Source organism: Micromesistius poutassou (genome assembly GCF_964030765.1).
Source record: "Micromesistius poutassou genome assembly, chromosome: 2".
Taxonomy (NCBI): Eukaryota; Metazoa; Chordata; class Actinopteri; order Gadiformes; family Gadidae; genus Micromesistius; species Micromesistius poutassou.
Window position 1 is genome coordinate 22,527,414 of NC_140272.1, and position 23,655 is coordinate 22,551,068.

Sequence of the window (23,655 nt, forward strand, 5' to 3'; positions counted from 1 at the left end):
ATCCTCCACCTCCTCTATCCACCTATCTATCTGTCTGTCTGTCTGTCTGTCTGTCTGTCTGTCTGTCCTGCCCTTTTCCCTCTGAAGGACCAAAGTGCCCTTTTGAGTGGTCATTTACATTTTCAATGCTTTGTAAAATTACACATGAACAATTAAACATTAACATGTTGAATCAATTATTCGAAAATAAAAATGTCTAAAAGTAATAATATAGAAGTAAAGTGTTGTACTTTGTAGCCTCGTTTACCGGCGCTCAGCGCGCTGCTGCTGCCGCTGGGTGACGTCATAGGCCATCAACGTCACCTTTCACAATTTGCCTGCAAGATGCTCTTGTTGTTTTAAGAGACGGTACAACGCAGGGTAAGATCACTACAGAGTCAGACACAGCGAGTTGTTTCCAAAACCATTAAGTTGATAATGCTAAATAAACTGTAACAGTTATCTCGTTTTGTAGTGTCATTTTGAAGTATAGGCCTATGTTTGCCAGCAAAAGCTTTTCAACAAGCATCGTTTTAACTGACCTGTGAAAGTGGCTACCACTCGGTTTATTTTCTATAGCCTACCAGCCAGCTATACAGCTAACCTATCTGGGAAACCTTTTGAAATGGCAAAGGGAAAGCATACATCGTTATATTGAATCTGTATACTCTGTAGAAGGCCTAACTACTTGGCCACATGACATGGCCATATCCGTTTCATGTCTACTCTCTCTCAGTGTCTCTGGCAGTAGGCTCGTTTATGCAAGTTGGCTAACAGAAAGATTCTCTTATGAAGAGTGCCGTATGTTCCACACACGCACACACTCTCTTCTTTCTTTCTCTCTCTTTGTGTCTCACTCACTCACTCACTCTCACACACACACACACACACACACACACACGCACACACACACATTTTATTTCAATCACATAGTTTGATGTCAGATTGTTGCATTTTGGATGGATAATATTTGTGTGAATATAGTCTGATGTAAGGCTCCATATTTCATTCTAAGGTGTACAGTATTGTGGATTTACTATTATGTTAAATGTCATATTGCACTTTCTAGATACAGTATAGTTTGAATACTATATGTTTACATTTTGCTTGGACAACAGTAGCATTTTTTGGATATATTTGTGTGAATGTCTAACTTAAGGCTCCATATTAAATTTTAAGGTGTACAGTATTGTGGATTATGTACAATTTGATATAGCCCTTTCCACAGTATTAATAATGTATGTAAAATTACATTTTTTTTGCACAGTTGCATTTTTTATTCATGTGAATGTAGTCTGAAGTAAGGCTCCATGTTTCATTTTAAGTTGTAAATTCAAGTTAAATTCTTGATTTAGTATTTGAAGTGTTTGAAAAAGTGTAATTCAGTATTTAAAATAAAAATGACATATATTGTTAAAAAGATTTTTTTGCATGTGCCCTTTTTTGAATTTGAGCCCCTGCCCCTCAAAGGGTCTCTGCACGGCCCTGGTCTGTCTGTCTGTCTGTCTGTCTGTCTCTCTTTAGTCCATTACATAGCCTATATTAACGTGTTCACTTTGCCATCATTTATACTGACCCTATTTTGCAACAAGTGGTGGTCTGGTCTCACGTTTCTCAGTTAGGTTAAGAACTGTGGGAAAGACATTTTTTATTCCCAAAATATTGTCTGCCCATTCTATGGGGTTATAACTAAAAGGTACTTTACCGTCGTGCTAATTAAGTGCTCTTAAAGACGAAGAACCATGACAGTGATAGTTGGTAGTTAAAACCATTTCTGGTAGTGCATTCTTCAGCATTCCGTCTGCAGAGGATGACTCCAGATATTGGGGAAATTATGCGAGGTGGCGCCCTCTGCTGGCATCAAGGGGTTATGCAGGCCTGTCTCATTAGTCGACTAGTGTATGTATCATTGATCAACTTTGATGGGCATTTTAAGGCGATCTCACATAAACACAACAAAAATGTCAGTGGTAAGGAAGAAACAGAGGAACACAATGGGAAGACTAGAGCCCAACCGAAAGGTTCTCAGGTCTCAACGCCCTGGGCTACTCATGACAATTGTAATCACTTTTAATAAAAGTGTAAACCAATTTCTAAATAGTAGGCCTGGTTGCTAGAACAATTAAACCAAATATCAAATACGCCTAGAGCTGTATGATTGTTAAATAACTTTACCCTCATTCATAATTCATTCACCCGAGGCTCACGGCAGGGGGCGCCGTGGGGTAATATGCGCATTGGTTTCTCTTCTGTCTTCAGTCTTTCTGTACCCTTTATGAACACATCACGTTAGGGCTGATCTGTTGAGAAACCAAATGCCATTGATCCATAGAAGATAATCCAACTGGGTTTTTTTCCCCGATAAATTCTAAATCCCAACCCAAATCCTAAATCCCAACCAAACGAAACAGCTGAAACAACAACAATCGCACAACAACTCCAGCAAGTTCCAACTCGAGAAGAATTCACCGGTGATGATGATGATGATGATGACGTCAGCCCCACTTTGGGGCGCGTCTCGGAACAAAACGCCCCGGGGGGTCTAGGTGAAGCTCGGTCTGGGTGCGTGGCTTGATGACACCGTGTTCAGCGTGGTCCGCCTACCCCCCTGCTGTGACACACACACACATCCCAGACCTTACAAGTGGTTTCACAAGCTGCCGGGAGTTTGAGAGAACATCACGATGGCAGACAACCAGAAGATGGGTCCGAACCTCCAGACTGGAGCCGGGTTCCTGGCCAAACGGGTCCAGAAGTCCCTGAACCGAGCTCAAGAGAAGGTAAGCGACTAAAGTCCCGTATTAAGCCGCCTACTTCATACACATCTACTTCATAACGTCCATCTACTCCATACCCGCTCCGTCATGGGGTTATCACTATTGAAAACGAGACTTGAGCGAACAGAATGTGTTCGGGTTCAGACATCTCGATGAGAGGGGACGAAGTGGCCCTAACTCGTTTAAATCATAAATTCTGATCGATTACAAGTAAAGGTAAATCAATCAAATCCCCGCCGCTACAGCACATGTAAACGAGTCCATGCGAAACACGGAGTAAAGTTTGCCGTCAATCTGCTCGGTAGTTTTAAGTGTATTGGGGCAGCAGCTTATCTTTAATATTTGTTCCTGGATTAATTGAGCTACGGTCATGGCTATGAAAGCAAGATCGTGTTTCCCTGAAGTCACGGCAGTGTGAATGTGCACGCATTTTATTTGGAGTGGTAATGCAGAGCTGTGTGTTAGTCGATGTACTCTTTCCCCCTCTTCTAATGGTGTACAGCGCTATCAAAATGTGACTCTACCATCTGTTGGTGGAAACAAAGCTGTTACTTCCTGAGACGAGGTTTACTTCCCCTCCTTTGCTGTAACGACTTGGCCACTGCAAATGTACTTCGCGGTTAACTCTTAGTTTGCTCAAGTCATCAGAACAGTCTGCTCAACGCTCCTACTAACTGCTTGAATGAGCCCGAGCCAGCCTCATATGTCTCCATACCCCTTCTTACCCGATACCAGTCACAGATTCTTCAAAAAAATGTTGTGAGAAAAAAAATGCTGGGAAGATATGGTGTGTCGCAGTTCAAGTCGAATAAACCAGTACATATTGTCATGTTACTTTATTGTTTGTGTGCTCCCTCTTGTTTTTAAAGGTCCTACAGAAACTGGGGAAAACAATGGAGACCAAGGATGAGCAGTTTGAGCAGTGTTCCCAAAACCTCATCAAGCAGCAGGTGAATGAGCAGACTGCCTCTGTCTTAGTCTTCACTCTCACCATGTGACGCGAGCCATAGCCCATACTAACTGACCCGTGTACACTACAACTATGGCCGGCTTGAATATATACTTGTCAGCTCTACCGTGTACTTTTGAAGTTACTTTCTGTGTGTTTGGGTCTGATTTACCCTTATCTAAGTCAGCAGAAACTAGTTATTCCATTCTTATGTCCCCCGCTAAAGTTGAGAACAGCCACATATTAGATTTCTCTGGGCTCTACAAATCAGTTTAAGTGGGTTGCTATGCTGACTTACGGCCAAACTATGCATGGACTTCATTAAGTAAACTACTCCTATTCATGGTGATTCAGATGGTTTTAGAGTGAAAGACCAGGGCACAGGAAGCAAAGGGCTGGATCTCTTCTCAGGACATCCGAAAACATATCTAGGTCTTTAGGAAGTGACACCTAACCACAACCGCGACATCGCAACATTGCTTCCATTCATACACAAACTAATGCCCATATGGTGACTTTCCAGTGCTGTTCCAGACATGTTGGAGCAAAGCTATCATAGCTCCACTTTTTTTTTTGGCTTGAAGCCTGAATATCATTAGAGGTGTTGAAACAATAATGAACTACGGATAAGAATCGTATGCAGACTCAAACGTCCACCTGGACCTAGTTGAGCAGGATTGACAGAGCGTATTATTGGGATGGGTTGAATATGACGATGCACCTCATTCAGTCAGCTTTCCCATCGTGTTTTGTTTGTTCTGCACACAGGCGGACGGTGTCAGGTTAACCAAGGACGTGCGCGCTTACTTCACAGCCGTGAAAGGTAGGACTGCGGTGTCTTGTCTCTTGGTCTCAGTTGTGCAGGCTCTACTGGTTTATTGTAATATATGCTGACTAAGACGCTTTGTTCTGGTGTCCACATTTCTGTGAAACCTCTACCCTCAATGCCATGTCGGAGGCGGGATGAAAACGGGAAGTGAGTTGGGGCTTGTGTTTCAGATGGTATCTTTAATAAATCGACTTAACCCTAAACTCATAGCCATGCGGAAGAACAAGCACCTTGTGGAAGAAGGCACCTGAAAGAGTGGATGCCGTGGTAAACGGCTGTGTGGCGCGTCGTCAGCGGCCACAAGCCCAGCCATGATCCATGGAGACGTCACTGGGCTGTTTTTGCCAACACAGCTGTGATTTAGAGCCGACTGGAACCTCAAGTGGAGCACGCAGGCCATTACAAGTTTAGGAGGGCTTAAAAATGTCTTGTGTTGCTTGTGTTTTGCAGCGATACACGAGTCATCTAAACGTCTGTCCCAGACGCTGAAGGACGTCTACGAGTCTGAGTGGAACGGCGGAGAAGACCTCTCTGACATCATTGAAGTACGGCCGTTCTGTCCATCTGGAGAATACACACACACACACAACTTGATCAATAGTGTGTCGTTGTTTGCGTTGGACTAATCGAGGGGACTGAAATGTGGAACTGTGTGTAGAAAGAGGACTTGATGTGGAACGACTACGAGGAGAAGATGTCGGATCAGATTGTGCGCACCATGGAGAACTACACCGCGCAGTTCCCTGAGGTCAAGGTAAACAAAGACCTCTTTTGGACTTCTGGGATTTCTTGTTACTTTTTGTAAAGTTTCAAATAGAATAGAAATAATTTGAACGCCCCAACGTTTCTTGGTACGCCGACTCTTCAGGAACGAGTGGGGAAGCGCGGACGCAAGCTGGTGGACTACGACTCGGCGCGTCACCACCTGGAGGCGCTGCAGGGAGCCAAGAAGAAGGACGACGGCAAGATGGCCAAGGTACAGGAAACGGCCCTGAAGGGCACGGGAATCGAACCCCGCCCGGCCGGACGCTCAGCCCAGGCTCGGTGGCCTTTCTGTTGCTGTGGTTCTAAACTGGTGTCTCCAAACGGTTGTCTCTGAACTGGGTTCTCTGAACTGGGTACTCTGAACTGGGTAATCTGAACTGGGTAATCTGAACTGTGTCTCGCTGTGCAGGCGGAGGACGAGTTCAACAAAGCACAGAACGTTTTTGAGGAACTAAACAAAGAGCTGAGAGAGGAGCTGCCGGTTCTCTATCAAAGGTACGTGGTGGAACAGTAGCACAGTAGCACGTATTGAGCTTGGTTTTGATCTTCTCTACTCCTACTGAACAATATATATATATATATATATATATATATATATGCATCTGATCCTCTTTAGAGATAACTACTGCTTACGTTGCTTCAAAGAGCAGATCATCTGCAAAATCAAGTGACTCCTCAATACGTCTAAATTCACAATGAACATGTTATCAGACACAACAGTGTACTTTATACAATACTCATGTAGTACTTAAACCCAGTATTGGCGAAATATGCAGAACCAGTTGTGTAATGGTGAATCACTGGCCAACTCTTAGTTCATAATATAAAATCCACTTCAGTCAGGTGACTAAAATAGTCTTTGATTCCACGATTCCTCTCTCTTGTAGCCGAATAGGTTGTTACGTAACCGTCTTCCAGAATATATCGAACCTGCGGGACGTCTTCTACAAGGAAATGAGTCTGGTAAATATGCACAGCGTGTTCACATTGAGACAAAAGGCCTGTTGACCTAAATGACTAACCTAGATGTACACAGAGCATTAACACTAGACTTGATTCTAACCTCTGCTCTTGAATTCCAGTTGAACCACGAGCTGTACAACGTGATGAAGAAGCTGGAGACTCAGCATTCGGGTATAGCCTTCATCATCAAGGGCCTGAACAGGTGGGTGTGCTCTAACGTCCAATGTGTGGATAATAAGGGAAAATCATACTCTAGAAATGATGATTCATAATTCAGATATTGCTGAGTTTATTATATGTTCAAATGAACCACAACTGACTTGCATTAGAGGGTGTGCGCTCTGTAACGGCCAGGACCACATGGCGTTAATCCCCCCTGTTTGAGTTGGGCTGAAGTTGAGTCATTTTGAAACTAATACTGAGGCGTAACCCTTTGAATCTGCCGTCATATGTCTTCGACAATACTTGAATAGTCTGAGGAATGCCAATGCTGTCATCACGCGTGGTATGTGTTTGTAGGGGGGTACTCATCGCCCCTTAACCCTAACCCTAACCTTAACCTTAACCCTAAACCCCCCCCACAGCTCCAACTCCAAGTCCAAGAAGAGGAAGTCCATCGTCATCTCCAACCCCATCCCCTGCAACACGGCCTTCCCCATCGACCACGTCTCCCAGCGCCCCACCGGCCCGGAGGCCCCGCCCCCCGGCACGCGCACGCCCCCGCAGGAACCCCTCCCCTCGGACGCCGCCGCCGCCGCCGGCTCCGCCTCCAAAGGCCCCGCCTCCTCCTCCACCTCCTCCGCATCGGAGCTGGACGACCTCAGCTCCGAGGGCTCCGTCACGCCCAAGCGCCAGTCGGCGTGCGACGGGGAGAGCGCGGAGCGCACGGCGGCGGAGGCGGAGCAGTCGGACGACTCCGGGGTCGGGGGCCCCGCGCTGGAGGGGGCCCCTCCCCTCCCGCCTGTGAGGGAAGCAAAGGCCAAGGCCCCCCCCGTTCCCACGCCCCGCTCCTCTGGGGCCGCGGAGCGACGCTCAGACGCCAAGGCAGGGGCGGAGGCTGAGAAACAAGAGGCGGAGGCTGAGAAACAAGAGGTGGAGGCTGAGAAACAAGAGGTGGAGGCTGAGAAACAAGAGGTGGAGGCTGAGAAACAAGAGGCGGAGGCTGAGAAACAAGAGGTGGAGGCTGAGAAGGAGGAGGTGGAGGAGAAGAAGGAGGAGGTGGTGGAGGAGAAGAAGGAGGAGGTGGTGGAGGAGGAGAAGAAGGAGGAGGTGGAGGAAAAGAAGGAGGAGGTGGAGGAAAAGAAGGAAGAGGTGGAGGAAAAGAAGGAAGAGGTGGTGGAGGAAAAGAAGGAAGAGGTTGTGGAGGAAAAGAAGGAGGAGGTGGAGGAAAAGAAGGAGGAGGTGGTGGAGGAGAAGAAGGAGGAGGTGGAGGAGAAGGAGGAGGTGGAGGAGAAGAAGGAGGAGGTGGAGGAAAAGAAGGAGGAGGTGGTGGAGGAAAAGAAGGAGGTTGTGGAGGAAAAGAAGGAAGAGGTTGTGGAGGAAAAGAAGGAGGAGGTGGAGGAAAAGAAGGAAGAGGTGGAGGAAAAGAAGGAAGAGGTGGATGCAGAGAAGGCGGCGGCAGAGAAAGCGGAGGCTGAGACGAAAGCATCAGAAAAGGAGGTAAGATAAGTGTGAAGTAATATTAATGACAATATAAATGTAAGGGTTTGTTTGGGGAAAACTATTTCTTGAATGCAGTAGGACTCTTGGATCTGGTTATTTTACATAACTTTAGTTTTATTCTCATTAGATATTGCAATGTTGTTGCATTTGTGTGGGATGAAATTGTCTTCCCATTCGGTATGTTGGTTGACGCACTTGTTGATCTCCACCAGGGGGGGGCGGCAGCGAGTCAGGCGAGTTCAGAAGAAGGCGTGCAGCCGCTGGAGGACGTGGCGGGGCCCACCGCCGACGCCCCAGCTGTATTGTGTACGTACAGAGTGCTCCACAAACGTGGATAACGACAGCAGAGCTCTGTTCATCTAAAAACCTATCATGGATCACGGATAGGAAATCCACAGAGCAGCACCTCGCCCCGTCCTCCGTAGCACTCACAGCGTGTGTTTGGTCGTCCCTGTCGCTGATCCATCGCTCTGGCGTTGTTTTGTGTCTTGTCGAGCAGGAAGGCGTGCGTAAGGAGGTCAGAGAGCTTGGATGCAGGGACGTGGCGGCCCCACTCTGGGCTCTGTCAGAGGGGCTCATCGGCCAAGGCTCTCGATGAGGCAACACCACGATCCTCCTCTCGTGGAGCGCAGGGACTCGCATGCAAACAGGGCCGAGTGGAGCCACATGTCTGGACCGGAGAGGAACGCGGCCCTCGTGGGCTCCTCCCATGCTTAGCCGCCGCCGCTGCTGCTGGTCGGACCATAATGTCACATTACAGAAGATGCTTTCTCTATTTGCTTACGGTCTTAAACATGAACAAATGTTTTGTGTGTGTGTGTGTGTGTTGATGCGGGATTTCCTTTTCAACCTTAATGCTGTGAATGTTAGTAAGCTGTTTTTTATACTCCAGGTGTCTTTTCTTAACGTTTCTTAATAAAGTAAAACCAATTTTGGCTGGGAAAACAATGTTTATCACCTCGGTACATAGCATAAACACATTATAACCACTCTAGAATCAGATGTCTAATGCGCACTGCGAAGAGAAGGGGGGGGGGTATTCAGTATGTCGCAATCAGCAACCTCACTGCTAGTTGCTGCTGAATCACTGGACCTTAAAAGGAAGGAGAAAGCTGTGTCTTATATGCTTACTTATGCTTACTTACAGAGTCGCTCTTTAAAGAACCGTTCGAGCACTGGGGTGCTCCTAACCTTAACTCCGCCCACCCCTGTTTGTTGAATGTTGTTGAAGCCTGATGGCTTGGATCTTGCCCAGGGCTTGTTGTTGTCCCTCTCTCTAGTGGCCCGTCGACAATGGTTTCCCTCGTGTTCCTGTGGTTAATGTGGGCTCCACAGGCGCTACGGTTCAATGAGAACAGTAGTTTTGAATGAATGTAAAGTAAAGAGGTTTCCCAGGTGATACTAGTAAGTGCCCAGGCTGTACGAGACACCCTGTTTCCAATCTCTGAATCCATTGCAGCCTTATGCTGGCCAGGGCTTTTACCCATAGAAGAAAAAGCAGGCAAATCCCGTCTGCTAAACACAAGGGGGATCTAGGTGCCCTGTTGAGGTTGTTCAGGAGTTAGCCCTTCTTCATGAGGCCCCCGTCTGTCAGAGGTATAGGCGAATACCCCCTACACAGTTGCAGGCTGTAAAATAATACATTGAGCAGCTCCTTGAGTGATTAAGGAGAGCAGGCTCCTCACCTATTGTCTTGGTGTGGAAGACTACTGGAGAGCTAAGGATGTGTGTATTTAATTGAGAGATTGGCAGAGCTCCTCATTGAAAGGTAAATTTGGATGATTGTCATTGTCATTGTCGATGAAACAGCACTTTCAAAGGCTTGAGGTTCTCAGCCAACTCCAACAGAAGAGCCTGTAGTCCAAACTGAATAAATGCCATATCTTTACGCAGTAGGTGCAGTAGCTTGGACATAGTGTGGCATCTGATCCGGAGAAGATCTCTGCGGTGGAGAACTGGAGGCTGCTCCAGGATGTCATAGAAATTATACAGTTCCTTGGATTCTGCAGCTTTTACTGTCACTTTGTCAGGGTTTCCTTCAGAAAGCAGGTTAGCTCCAAATGTAAGCTGCCCCCTGGCACCGACTTGTGTCTGAAGTCATCAAAGTAGCCAAAGAAAGAAGAACCAAGAAGAACAACAAAGAAGGCCAGCGGCAAGACTGCCTAATATGAGGACTGAGGAGTGCTCACAAGTGCCCCCATTGATCAGAGGCTAGGGGCTGGCCTTTCACAAGTCCCGCAGGGCAGGTTAAAGCCTGTGGGCTGGCCGAGCAACATGGAGAATTACAGCTCTGTGAAACTAGAGTTCTCCACAGAAGTGGGTAAAATATATTAATACTTTATAGTGTTATTATAATATTTGTTAGGAAGTAAGTGCACAGTGCATAATGACAACCACACTCCCTAAGCCACCTTCAAACCCTCAAGCAACGGGCCGAATGCTGACCTGATTCTGAAAGTCTTTCTTTCTGGTGGTAAACAGCCTTCATGACCAATGTGAGGTGCAACGTTGGTCATGCCATCCAAGGATGTCTAGGATGAAGACCTACCAGGGTACTCCTCTTGCCAGTCAGCCGCTGGAGGAACTCGCCATCAACTTCACCCTGCTCGAACCTGCAACAGGACAGGTTCACACAGAGAATGTGTTGGTCATGACTGACATCTTCTCTCAATACAGGGTATTGGGGAAATAAAAGGGTCCCCAATAAAGGGTCACGTTAACTGCTGGTTCATTCGGTTCAGAGTGCATAAAAGGATACACTCGGACCAGGGTAGACATTTTGAGAGGGCCCTTATTCTGCAACTCTGTCAGCTATATAAGATCGAGAAGTCAAGGAAATAGCCATTGTGAAAGATCTGATAGGACGTTGAATGACCTGCTCCGATGTCTTTCCCCTGATATGAAGCCGATGTGTCCAAAATTCCCTGATGCTTGAGGTACAACCTCGGTTCCGGGTGGACCCTGGGTTATTCTTCAGAAGAAACAACCAGCTCCTGGGACGAGTGGGTCCGGCAGCATGAAGAACGGCCAGAAGAACCAAAAAGAGGCAGCAGACTGCTGCCAGCAACACCACAATCAGCAGGGAGTGGCAGGATCATCGCTGTCAAGGTTGATCCAGGATGTCTGGGGACCAGTCTTTTACAAAGTGGTCAGAGTGCCGACTGAACTTGGTGGACCGTATACCACCACACTGGTGGTATACGGCCACCGATGGCTCTGGTAATGTACGACGGGCGCACCGGACTGAGATGAGGGAGGCGCAGCTTGAACCTTAGCCGTCCACACCATTGGTGCCCCTGCCATCCCCACAGTATTGCCACCAAGACAGTGACCCTTATAGTACTGCACACATGGAGACCCCAGCTGGGATAGGTTGAGTAATACCCCCTTAATCTGCTCCTGCAACATGATGTTCAACAGCCCATCCCTAACCGAGCAGGGAGCACCCAAGGAGTGGACCACAGGGTTGTTTAGGATGATTCCACTATGTACCATGGCAGGCAGGAGCACCACCACCCAAAGGGGAGAGGTCAGCCCCATGATGCATCGCCCGGGCAACTGCTGGGAAGAATCCCACCCCCCAAAGTCTGCCAAGATGATCAATGGCAAGTAACCTCATGGTGGCAGTGCTAAGGGCTGCTGCTTCCCTGAGGCCTGAGGTGGTCAGCGATCCCCAGTTTGGACCTTTGTTATGTCGTCGGGGTGACAACCCTTTTTGGTGGGGGTGAATGTGTGAATCTAGGTGATTGGTGCACAGAAATAGACACACATAACATAGTCACAGGACCAGCAGGTCATCAGAAAGCACTTACGGTTTAGCGGATTGGTAGAGACCCCTTGTTACTGTGTTGCATTCACCTCGTGGTGGTGAACTCTCCCTCTTCGGACCGATTGGACCGTCCTATCCGTCACGGATAGCGCTTTGGCCAGTGCTACCCCGTCTGTGTTTCGCCTTTGCGACCGCTTGTCGGTGTGACGACTGTTGACTGTTAGTCTCGGCGTTAAGTACTAGACGCCTATTGTGTGTTTGATTCCTGGATGGAGATGCATGTAATGAATGTTGGGTCCTCTCTTCTGGCTGACTGTACAAGGCCGGGCCCACACAACGCCTCCTTCAGTGGGGGGACTGCCACTTTGTAGTGGGGTGTATTTTTAACCCTAACACTACGCGGTGTTTAGTGTGGATATCGTAGATATAATCATGTAGTGCCCGCTTCTGTAGGTGTCAGGTCTGCTCTCCCCCTCTTCTGGCTCCCACAGTCAGGACCGTGTGGACAAGCAGACTCGACCTTCGTCCCTTGAGGAAGGTGAGCTGATAGTGTGGCTTCAAGCACACAGCTCCTATTTCTAAACTCATTTCAGATGAATTCAAGTGCCAGTGCATAGCGTGCATGCAGTGCATTTTAACCCCTACAGTCATTGTCAAGGTAACGCATACATGACGCGCCTGTCAATCTACCCAGGGTTGCCAACTCTCATGCATCTGGCGTGACACAGCATCAATCTCACGCTCTCACGCACACGCAACAAATGTCACGCCAAAAAAACAAAAACCTCCCGTTAAATTTCTGTTGATGACTTGACTAGACTAGACCAGACCACATCGTATTGTTTTTAACAAAAGGGGAGGAATTTAAGACATCTCCCTACAACGTCCCAGTTGATCCGCTGTAAAAGTTGTCAACAACTCTGCCTGTCCGCAATCCCCCCTGTCAACAATTCCATCCACAGACCCTGTTATAATGTAAGCATTATAAGATTTACAGAGTCTCACGCCAGCCAAAAACCCAAAGTTGTCAACCCTGCCTTCACACGCTGCAGTCTGGAGGAACACACGGTGAGGAGGCGTAAAGATGGGATATGTAAACCTGGTCAGGCTGCCCGGTTTCAAGCAGTGCTCTGGTCTGAACCACAGCCTGCTGTCGCTCATGCTCCTCCTGGGGAAAAAAACCTTGTTCTGTATCATTCCCGGCCGCTGATGTCATCCCCAATGACTGGGGAATACATGGTGTAATTATGGGCTGGCTTAGAATCCTTCTTCCTTGTTTTCCAGGAAGGAAAGGACGAAAACGTCTATTGCATAATGAGCACGTTGTACTGCGTGCCAGGTAATAGCCGCTCATCAGCTGTTCCCTCTTCTTCTTTGATCCCTTGATGCTCTTCCCTTTACACTAGTTCAGGATGTTTGAGACTTTTTTAGCAAAAATAGCTAGCAAAAATAAAATGGGTGTTTCCTACACCCAGTGTAACTTTATCATTGCCGTCTAATATATATTACGTGAATTTGAACTATTAACACTTTGAAATGACCAACAGCCTTTACGCATGTATAGAATTACTATAATCCTTCGTTTTTAGACGGGGAAAAAAATAATAAAAAGTATGGTTAATATTTGTATCTATCCACCTTATTGAAATGAACGCAGCGCCGGTTGGAGCAGTATACCCTGTAACGTGCTCTTGTTCGCATGTGCTCACAGCATAGGAGGCCTCAGGGGACCAAGGTAGCCTCAGGCTCGGGGACATTGACCTGAGCTGTTTGTGAGTTCAGATCAGTTTCACCAGAGGTCATGGTGAGAGTTTAGAGTCAAGGAAAAACACTAGCAAGGAAGAGCTGAGCGATTACACCGGGCCTAAAACACATCATTAGCTTTTTTCCCTCATTTCTAATAATACTGTTGTGACCAAATGACGTCCCACAACTGAACTAAGGAAAATTGTCCAATACTATAAAGTAACCTTATATTACTTAGATTCCCTGATCTCTTAACTAGCTGTTAAAAATGGGCAAACGGACTGCATGACATGGTCATAAATCCTGTTACCCAGGGCAACCAGAATCTCTTACTGAGACCAGGGATAAGCACGCAAGGCATTCTGGGACACACATTTGGTAGAGATAAAACGTATCCCCCCGCGGGAACGCGTGGCTCCTCTGATTTGCCCGGGGCTGTGTCAGCGGACGCACCTGAAGCAGTGGTGTGGGGTTACAAGACACCCCGCGGTAGTCCTTACTCAGCCTCACCTGGGGTCCTCTGGAGGTCTCTGTTTTGGGGGTAGGAAGAGGCAGATATGATGGGGACCATGGGGGACATTGGCATGGTTACCATGGAAGGTCGATGTCACGGATAAGTTCAAACTATACTGCAGTGACTTCCCAGACAGAGCGTAGAAATGCACCAGGATTTCAAAACAAGGCAGAAACCACCATTCAAAGATACTTTTTATCATAAACCTGGGACTTAATTAGTTGTGTCCCGGAGAGTATAATTGAGAACAGTTGAACTATAACAACACAAATGTTGAAAGGCAGAGAGGCAGAGAGGCTGTGTCTATTAATATGCAGGAGTGTGTATTTAAAAATCCACATTATATATAAGTTCATAATGGGTCCACCGTTATGAGGTTACCCATAATGGGAAAATGCAGGCTTGGATAAAAGGTGACATTTAACAAGCAAATACACATATATAGTGTTGGGGAGTGTTTTCCTCCATTGCATCATTTTGAATCCCAGAACAGAGGTAATGACCCTGCTTTTCCCCTTGTCCGGTCTGGGGCTTGGCCGCCATAGTTTCAGGGAAAACATTACCACTCTGGATAAAACCAGCTGAACTAAAGTCACACAACGTCAATCTCATCTTCCAGGGCTGACCCCAAGTAAATAGAGGGTAAATAGAGACAACATTGTTGTCGTTCATTCTGAGGATCTTTTGAAGTCTCCATTGATCGTGTCGAGCGGTAATCTACATCTGATTTGTGTGTTTTTGGCAGGAGGTCACGGCCCAGCTGGACGTGAACCCTGTCCCGGTCTCTACAGCACACCAACACCCTCGGTCCCACTACAGCCCAGACTGCCTTTCCTCTCACTTGTTTCTACGGTCACCATTCTCATGTTTTGCTTCAGTCAGTGCTGTGGTTTCCATGAGAGGAGCTGGCTTGTGGCTTATGTTTGCCAATAAGAGCGTGATTGGGATTGGAGCTTCCTCCACCACCAGAGGAGTCAGCAGCTCGGGAGGGGATGCCAAAGACTGGCTCTGTGAAAGGCCGCCACTGTTCCAAACAGGCAGGGGCCATCTGGTGGACGGCATGGTGGAGGAGGTGCCTGGTGGAGGAGGCGGTGAGGAGGAGGTGCCTGGTGGTGGAGGAGGTGCCTGGTGGTGGAGGAGGTGCCTGGTGGAGGAGGAGGTGAGGAGGAGGTGCCTGGTGGTGGAGGAGGTGCCTGGTGGAGGAGGAGGTGCCTGGTGGAGGGGGAGGTGCCTGGTGGAGGAGGAGGTGCCTGGTGGAGGAGGAGGTGCCTGGTGGAGGGGGAGGTGCCTGGTGGAGGAGGTGCCTGGAGGAGGAGGTGCCTGGTGGAGGGGGAGGTGCCTGGTGGTGGAGGAGGAGGTGGCTGGTGGAGGAGGAGGTGCCTGGTGGTGGAGGAGGTGCCTGGTGGAGGAGGAGGTGCCTGGTGGAGGAGGAGGTGCCTGGAGGAGGAGGTGCCTGGTGAGGTGCCTGGTGGTGGAGGAGGTGCCTGGTGGTGGAGGAGGTGCCTGGTGGTGGAGGAGGTGCCTGGTGGAGGGGGAGGTGCCTGGTGGAGGAGGAGGTGCCTGGTGGTGGAGGAGGTGCCTGGTGGTGGAGGAGGTGCCTGGTGGAGGAGGAGGTGGCTGGTGGAGGAGGAGGTGCCTGGTGGAGGAGGAGGTGCCTGGTGGTGGAGGTGCCTGGTGGAGGAGGAGGTGCCTGGTGGAGGAGGTGCCTGGTGGAGGAGGAGGTGCCTGGTGGAGGAGGTGGTGCCTGGTGGTGGAGGTGGTGCCTGGTGGAGGAGGAGGTGCCTGGTGGTGGAGGAGGAGGTGCCTGGTGGAGGAGGAGGAGGTGCCTGGTGGAGGAGGAGGAGGTGCCTGGTGGTGGAGGAGGTGCCTGGTGGAGGAGGAGGTGCCTGGTGGTGGAGGAGGTGCCTGGTGGTGGAGGAGGTGCCTGGTGGTGGAGGAGGTGCCTGGTGGAGGAGGAGGTGGCTGGTGGAGGAGGAGGTGCCTGGTGGTGGAGGATGTGCCTGGTGGAGGAGGTGCCTGGTGGAGGAGGTGCCTGGTGGAGGAGGTGCCTGGTGGAGGAGGAGGTGCCTGGTGGAGGAAGAGGTGAGGAGGAGGTGCCTGGTGGTGGAGGAGGAGGTGCCTGGAGGAGGAGGTGAGGAGGAGGTGCCTGGTGGTGGAGGAGGTGCCTGGTGAGGAGGTGCCTGGTGGTGGAGGAGGTGCCTGGTGGAGGAGGTGCCTGGTGGAGGAGGAGGTGCCTGGTGGAGGAGGAGGTGCCTGGTGGAGGAGGTGGTGCCTGGTGGAGGAGGAGGTGCCTGGTGGAGGAGGTGCCTGGTGGAGGAGGAGGTGCCTGGTGGAGGAGGTGCCTGGTGGAGGAGGTGCCTGGTGGAGGACGTGAGGAGGAGGTGCCTGGTGGAGGAGGAGGAGGTGCCTGGTGGAGGAGGTGCCTGGTGGAGGAGGTGCCTGGTGGAGGACGTGAGGAGGAGGTGCCTGGTGGAGGAGGTGCCTGGTGGTGGAGGAGGTGTGGAGGAGGTGCCTGGTGGTGGAGGAGGTGCCTGGTGGAGGAGGAGGTGAGGAGGAGGTGCCTGGTGGAGGAGGAGGTGCCTGGTGGTGGTGGAGGAGGTGCCTGGTGGTGGAGGAGGTGCCTGGTGGAGGAGGTGAGGAGGAGGTGCCTGGTGGTGGAGGAGGTGCCTGGTGGAGGAGGAGGTGCCTGGTGGAGGAGGTGAGGAGGAGGTGCCTGGTGGTGGAGGAGGTGAGGAGGAGGTGCCTGGTGGTGGAGGAGGTGCCTGGTGGAGGAGGTGAGGAGGAGGTGCCTGGTGGTGGAGGAGGTGAGGAGGAGGTGCCTGGTGGAGGAGGTGAGGAGGAGGTGCCTGGTGGAGGAGGAGGTGCCTGGTGGTGGAGGAGGTGCCTGGTGGTGGAGGAGGTGAGGAGGAGGTGCCTGGTGGAGGAGGAGGTGAGGAGGAGGTGCCTGGTGGAGGAGGAGGTGCCTGGTGGAGGAGGAGGTGCCTGGTGGAGGAGGAGGAGGTGGCCCGGGGCTGATTGGTCCAGGACAGGAAGAGAAAGACTCACAGATCCAGATCTGTTCTGTTTATTGTTTTTATTGCGGGGGGGGACAGTGGGACGGGGGGGACGGGGGGGGGGGACAGTGGGACAGAGGGGGACGGGGGGGACATGCTCTGTGCTTCAACAGTTTGAACACACTGCCCACCGGCCTGTCACTCACACTCCTCTGTCCTTCTGCTCCATCTCAACCCGCTGAACCTCCCTATGAATCATGAGGAGTTATCATGGGCGTTATCATCCAGGGTACATGTATGTGGTCCGTCTAGGTGGGAATGATCCACATGTTACCCGGAAATAATGCAGTCAAAGTCCAAAGTGTTTGAGGGGTGTTTCTGTCTCCTCTTCCCTTTGTTTGCCTTCCCAAGACCAGATACATACTTAATACTACTTAATACTTAATATTACTACATACTTAATGTGTAATGTCTCAAGCTCCACCCAAAGTGATCTCCAAAGTCTCCACACGCCCACCTCTCCTTTCCCTCTCCTTCCCAGTAGCCCCGTGTGTGTGTGTGTGTGTGTGTGTGTGTGTGTGTGTGTGTGTGTGTGTGTGTGTGTCTGTGTGTTTGCGTCTCACTCCTACCAACCCTCTCACTCTGCCTTATCCTGAACATCTGCTCTGGACCAACAGCGCTACTACCGCTGGAACCCCAGTGTAAGAAAGGCTGTTGTGGTCTCCATAAGCTCCATAAGCGAACCCTCCAGCCACCGCTCGGATGCTGCCAGGCTTTGCGTCGCGGCTACTCCATGAGAGAAAAGACGCACAAGAGAGATGGGAACTGGACAGCGACTCGCTAAAGTTCCGTGTGTTTACTCTCCGCGAGGAATATCTCACAGCCTTTCCGTCGTGCTTTTTGGGGTGATTTTGGCGCAGCTGTGCGCCGCATTTAACCTCGACACCGAGACGCGCCTTACGTTCACCGGACCGGAGGGAAGTTATTTCGGCTATTCTGTGGACTTCTTTAGTAATCCACCCAGGTAAGATACTTTCATTTATTTTTAAAGATATCTGCAGTTATAACAATAATAATAATAATAATAATATATATATATATTATAGGCTATTATATAATAATAATATCATATATTATTAATGTATATTTATGATTATATTAATAGATAATAATATATTATAAACGAATATAGTTCGTTAAAGGAATTACGTTACAATAAATCGTATATGATGATATGCGTAGGTCCTGAAAGAAAAGTAACGGGTAGGACAACTAACGGTAACCTGACACGCAAATTTTTACGTGCTTTTAGGCAACTTTTATACGGCAGTATTCTCGCGGTAATTGGTTAATGGATTACATTTTCCAATTTTGATGTTTACGTTCAGAAAAGCGCGCGAATATCTGTTTGTTTCCGACGCGCACCGGTTGCGAGTTTAAAGCCCCTGATCAGAAACAGACTCCGGATCTGTCTTGATTTAGAGAGGTCTGGCTAGTAAAAATAAGCTTCTTATAGCTTCTATACTGCCGTAAAATGGATTTCAATTAAAGAAAAGAAAGGTCAACACCTTGCCCTGCACAACAGCGAACAGCTAAGGGAGATTAGATGTTGATTAGATCATTACAGTGAGCTAATGTCCTAAATGAGTCAATATATGATAAGGACATTGAATTACAGAACCTATCGCAGTCAATGCACATGATGATGTCAAATCAATCGTGCACATCTTAGGCCTCCTTAAAGTCAGTGGTGGACTGTGTTGTGCATTTTAACTTATATGAGCTCTGAGTTGTAATACAGTTTGTCGTTGTTGGTTTAATATTGTTGGCTCCAGAAACAGGATATGTGTTTATAATAATTGGGAGGTGTAATTGTGGGCATTAACTCTTATCAAGTTGTCCATAAGACTACCCTGGAGCCAGTCTTTTAAGATTAATGATTATTTCTTATTTTGTACTTCTCTATCAATGTAATGTTTCTATTGTAATCATTTGAGAAGGCAAAATAGTATGTTGTTCACACACAGAAGCACACACACGCACACACACACACACACACACACACACACACACACACACACACACACACACACACACACACACACACACACACACACACACACACTCAAATAGACACACACACACGCACACACACACACACACACACACACACACACACACACACACACACACACACACACACTCAAATACACACACACACACACACGCACACACACACACACACACACACACACACACACACACACACACACACACACACACACCCTGCCTAAGCTAATAAGGCATGTTTAGGAGACAAGAGGCGAGTGTTTTGGGTGGAGGTTGGCCTGGGTCAGGCGTTGGGTGGTGGTGATGACTCATACTGTAGAGTTGCTGCAAAGCGATCCCTGCAGCGGGTGACGTGTGGAGGTCATCAGGGTCCGCCTCCGGCTCTGGGGACGCTTTTTATAGATAGTGTGTCAGTGTGTAGATAGTGTGTATAGTGTGTCAGTGTGTAGATAGGGTTAGGGTTAGTGTGTATAGTGTGTCAGTGTGTAGATAGTGTGTATAGTGTGTCAGTGTGTAGATAGGGTTAGGGTTAGTGTGTATAGTGTGTCAGTGTGTAGATAGGGTTAGGGTTAGTGTGTATAGTGTGTCAGTGTGTAGATAGGGTTAGTGTGTATAGTGTGTCAGTGTGTAGATAGGGTTAGGGTTAGTGTGTATAGTGTGTCAGTGTGTAGATAGGGTTAGGGTTAGTGTGTATAGTGTGTCAGTGTGTAGATAGTGTGTATAGTGTGTCAGTGTGTAGATAGGGTTAGGGTTAGTGTGTATAGTGTGTCAGTGTGTAGATAGGGTTAGTGTGTATAGTGTGTCAGTGTGTAGATAGGGTTAGGGTTAGTGTGTATAGTGTGTCAGTGTGTAGATAGTGTGTCAGTGTGTAGATAGTGTGTATAGTGTGTCAGTGTGTAGATAGGGTTAGGGTTAGTGTGTATAGTGTGTCAGTGTGTAGATAGTGTGTCAGTGTGTAGATAGTGTGTATAGTGTGTCAGTGTGTAGATAGGGTTAGGGTTAGTGTGTATAGTGTGTCAGTGTGTAGATAGGGTTAGGGTTAGTGTGTATAGTGTGTCAGTGTGTAGATAGGGTTAGGGTTAGTGTGTATAGTGTGTCAGTGTGTAGATAGGGTTAGGGTTAGTGTGTATAGTGTGTCAGTGTGTAGATATGGTTAGGGTTAGTGTGTATAGTGTGTCAGTGTGTAGATAGGGTTAGGGTTAGTGTGTATAGTGTGTCAGTGTGTAGATATGGTTAGGGTTAGTGTGTATAGTGTGTCAGTGTGTAGATAGGGTTAGGGTTAGTGTGTATAGTGTGTCAGTCCTAGGCCTGGGCGATATGGCTGAAAGACATATCACCATATAACTCGATCATATTGATCGATATCGATAACTATTGATCATTTTAATGACCTAAAAAGACTAGGAATTACCACGCTGGATGTAAACACTTCTGTTTAACACTTAATACGACCTTCCACTGTTCTTCATTGATCAATACTCCAATGTCGACACAACAATGAAAAACACTCAGATATTGTAAATAAGTATGGAACCGTGTTTGTGTAACAAACCCAGCTGCTAGATTCAGTGGTCCAGCCTCTTATTGATATATATTGAACATGTTTTATTTCCATATTGATCGAAAGTCTATCACGATACGATAATTTATTGTTTTATGGCCCGGGCCTAAACAGTCCACACGTCTCTCTGTTAATGAAGGGACACTTTGGACGGGAGGAAGACAGACGAGGTCTGTTGTGGGACGCCTGGTTGTTGAATCAGGCGGGGTTTCTCCTTGCTCAATGCTGAAACACAGTTTGATTCGCGGGCCTGCCTGTCACTCGATCCGCTTGATCAGCCAATGGCTGATGGACCAGGAGGGCGGGAGCTGATGGAGTCAGAGGGTACTCTGGTCTCCGCCAGCCCCGTGACCACGAGCCAGACCCAGAGGGAAGCGTTCGACGTGTAGCGTCTTGGTCGCTCCGTCAAAGGACAGAAGGTTGTTTGGGAACTGGGACGACGAGCATAACACATACTAGAAGGAGATGCTGGTATCCACAATCGTGTAAAACAATAAAAAAGTCATTGCTTTTCTTTGACTAATGATAATGGTAATAATAATTGACGATTTACTCTGTTTATTAATAAAGAATCTCGCCCGCTCGCAATAACTGCAGCCCACCCAAACGCTTCTTGCTGCCTCTTCTGAGCAGCTCCCATGACTGCGGCGCTGAGGTTTTGAAAAAAGAATCCTTTTGCACATCAAAGGGCGTGGAAAGGCCTGCTCCCAGTCAGGAACCAGTTCAACTCCCACTACTGCTGCCAAGCCACTGCTGCTCTGGTGCCATCCAGATATGTGTGTGTGTGTGTGTGTGTGTGTGTGTGTTTGTGTTGGGGACTATGAGGTATGTCTCATAGTCTCATAGTTAGCACACATCTACACACGCATCACTTAATTGATCCATTTGACCAGCCACAACATATTCCAATGCTAATATCCACACCTTGTCCTTCCGCAGTACTAACTTAGTACCAGTGCTTTAGAATACTGTTCCTCTGGAGTGGTATCTACCACAGGGCACCTATTACAGAACAGGAGGGCTGGGACCCATTATCCATCCACTGGCTGGGTATGGATTCAGATCTAAATAGAGGGGAACACAGAGATGATACAGATAAGGTGTTTGTTTAGTATGTTTGTTTAGTACACACACACACACACACACACACACACGCACGCACGCACACACACACACACACACGCACACACACACACACCACTATCAACACATTCTCCCCTCTCTTTCTCTCTCTCTCCCTCTCTCTCTCTCTCGCTCTCTCTATCTCTCTCTCACCACTCAATCTGTTTCTCATGATAGTTGCTATGGTCTCATCTCCATCTTCTAAGGGGGTGAGCCCAGCTATGTGCTCCTCCCTGAAGGTGTGAGTCTGTCCGTGGTACGGCCGTCAGAAGGGAATACAGCCCATGTTCACGGAGACCATTTGTCAGAAGAAGTACATTTGTCAGAAGAAAGAGAAACAACGATATGTCTCTGTGGGTACAGTGAGGATGTTCATAGAACCAAGAGCAAAGCACTTACAATCACTAGGTTAACCCATTCCTCGTACACAACACAGACAGCTAGGATAAGATGCTACACAACTAAGTACTATAACTAAGTGCGAAAGACAATAAATGCGTACATTAAGTGCCAGGACGTACAACATACAGTACGTGCGTAGGAGGGGTGGGAGGGGGAGGTGATGCAGAGTCCAGGTGAACTTTGAACAAGTGAGTTTTTTGCGGAAGCTGGTGAGCAACTCTGCGGTGCACACATGGTTTAAATACACACAAGATATCCTACAAACACACACACACACGCACAGACACACACACGCGCACAGACACATACACGCACACACACACACACACACACACATACGTATCAGGTTTTGCTGGCTCCTGGCTGCCTCTCTGTATCCTAAGCAATGGCCTCCTGGTTTATGCGAGGTCCTATCAGAGATCTCTTTGGGTATTCTGACCTATAGGGTGACGCCAAACCAGTGTTCTGTGGCTCTTCAGCGTGTAGATTACCCTGGAAATCCAGAGAGTTTTCGCGAGAGCACAACGGGCAATATACTCACTCCCCGATTGCCCAAACCCAGAAAATTAACCAATCACATCGGTGTATCTGATATAGGCGGGCCAAAAGCGTTGCTGTTTTACCGATCGTATACGGCAAGTCTTCAAATCTATTGGTTAGCTCCACTGGTCTGGATACTTGTATTCTTCTGATTGGTCGTAGTGTTATCAAATTGCGTGCAGTGATATTTTCAAATGCATGCTTGGTGCCGCCCCTCGAGTTGGGCCATTTTCATCACTCGTTGCCAGACCCTACAGCGTTCTAGATGTGGCTCTGGATTTCCAGGCTACGTGTAGATGGTCTTTACTGCAGAACTCGGGCTCAACGCCATTCTTTAGTCATGAGCTGTTCGCCTGGCTCGTCACACCATGTAAGGCTTTGTTGTTTTGTCTTTTAACCCCATGCTAGTGTTCTGATTGGTGCGCCCAAAGCCAACACCAGCCAACCAAACGTCACCGAGGGAGGAGCCGTGTACCTGTGCCCTTGGAGCCAGGGGAATTGCACCGTCGTCCACTTTGATGAACAAGGTAGGCTGCAGTCTTGCGTGCGTCGCACTCATCAGTCCTCTTGTTTCTCAGAACTCCACACAAGCACAGACAGAGGTCGAACAAGTTGTGTGAGAAGCAGAAAGAAGAATTAAAGGCAGAACACTAAAACGAACAATGAAAGAATAGTTCTTAATTGTCACGATGTTAAGAATGAGTGAACTGTGGGTCAAGACCAATGACTTTACCCAACGTAGAACATTCAAAATGTGTCACATTACCGTTCCTTTTTAACACGACAAGCAGAATGGTTTGATTCATTTGCTGAGCATTAAGTATCTGTTGGGTCCAGGGTCCATAAGAAGCTCCTCCGGGCGGTCACAGCAGGAGGGGCTCTGCAAGCCACCGCTCCAAACTGTACGTTCACGGAGCAGCCTTTGGCACAGGGCGGTGCAGCACTAAGCTGTTTGAAACCGGCCCTCAAAGTGTCTCCGGAGCCTGCTGCCGGCCCCTGGGGCCCGGCCCGCCT

The 23,655-nt window shown here is 48.5% G+C and overlaps 2 protein-coding genes across 2 annotated transcripts in view; both read left to right on the plus strand.

Moving 5' to 3' along the window:
• Nucleotides 1-2,479: 2,479 nt before the first annotated feature.
• On the plus strand, nucleotides 2,480-8,853 carry LOC311338263 (bridging integrator 2-like). The gene is made up of 13 exons (XM_084463491.1): nucleotides 2,480-2,759; nucleotides 3,626-3,706; nucleotides 4,474-4,528; nucleotides 4,985-5,079; nucleotides 5,193-5,288; nucleotides 5,403-5,510; nucleotides 5,709-5,794; nucleotides 6,187-6,262; nucleotides 6,382-6,464; nucleotides 6,847-7,459; nucleotides 7,808-7,921; nucleotides 8,137-8,230; nucleotides 8,424-8,853. Coding segments are annotated over exons 1-13 (1,599 nt in total). The 5' UTR covers nucleotides 2,480-2,663; the 3' UTR covers nucleotides 8,426-8,853.
• Nucleotides 8,854-17,764: 8,911 nt separating this feature from the next.
• Nucleotides 17,765-23,655, plus strand: part of LOC311338264 (integrin alpha-5-like) — a gene marked incomplete at both ends in the record, with an annotated part of 33,896 nt that continues 28,005 nt past the window's right edge. Inside the window, 2 exons of the mRNA XM_084463492.1 lie at nucleotides 17,765-17,970; nucleotides 23,050-23,168. Coding sequence (XP_084319618.1) covers nucleotides 17,765-17,970; nucleotides 23,050-23,168 — 325 coding nt within the window. The remainder of the gene's footprint in view (nucleotides 17,971-23,049; nucleotides 23,169-23,655) is intronic.

Excerpts from the sequence above, each read along its gene's own strand:
- LOC311338263 (XM_084463491.1), top strand. The coding sequence starts at position 2,664 with ATGGCAGACAACCAGAAGATGGGTCCGAACCTCCAGACTGGAGCCGGG. Across the intron at positions 5,080-5,192 it reads ACCTCTCTGACATCATTGAA|AAAGAGGACTTGATGTGGAA; the intron begins GTACGGCCGTTC and ends AACTGTGTGTAG. Across the intron at positions 7,922-8,136 it reads CGAAAGCATCAGAAAAGGAG|GGGGGGGCGGCAGCGAGTCA; the intron begins GTAAGATAAGTG and ends GATCTCCACCAG.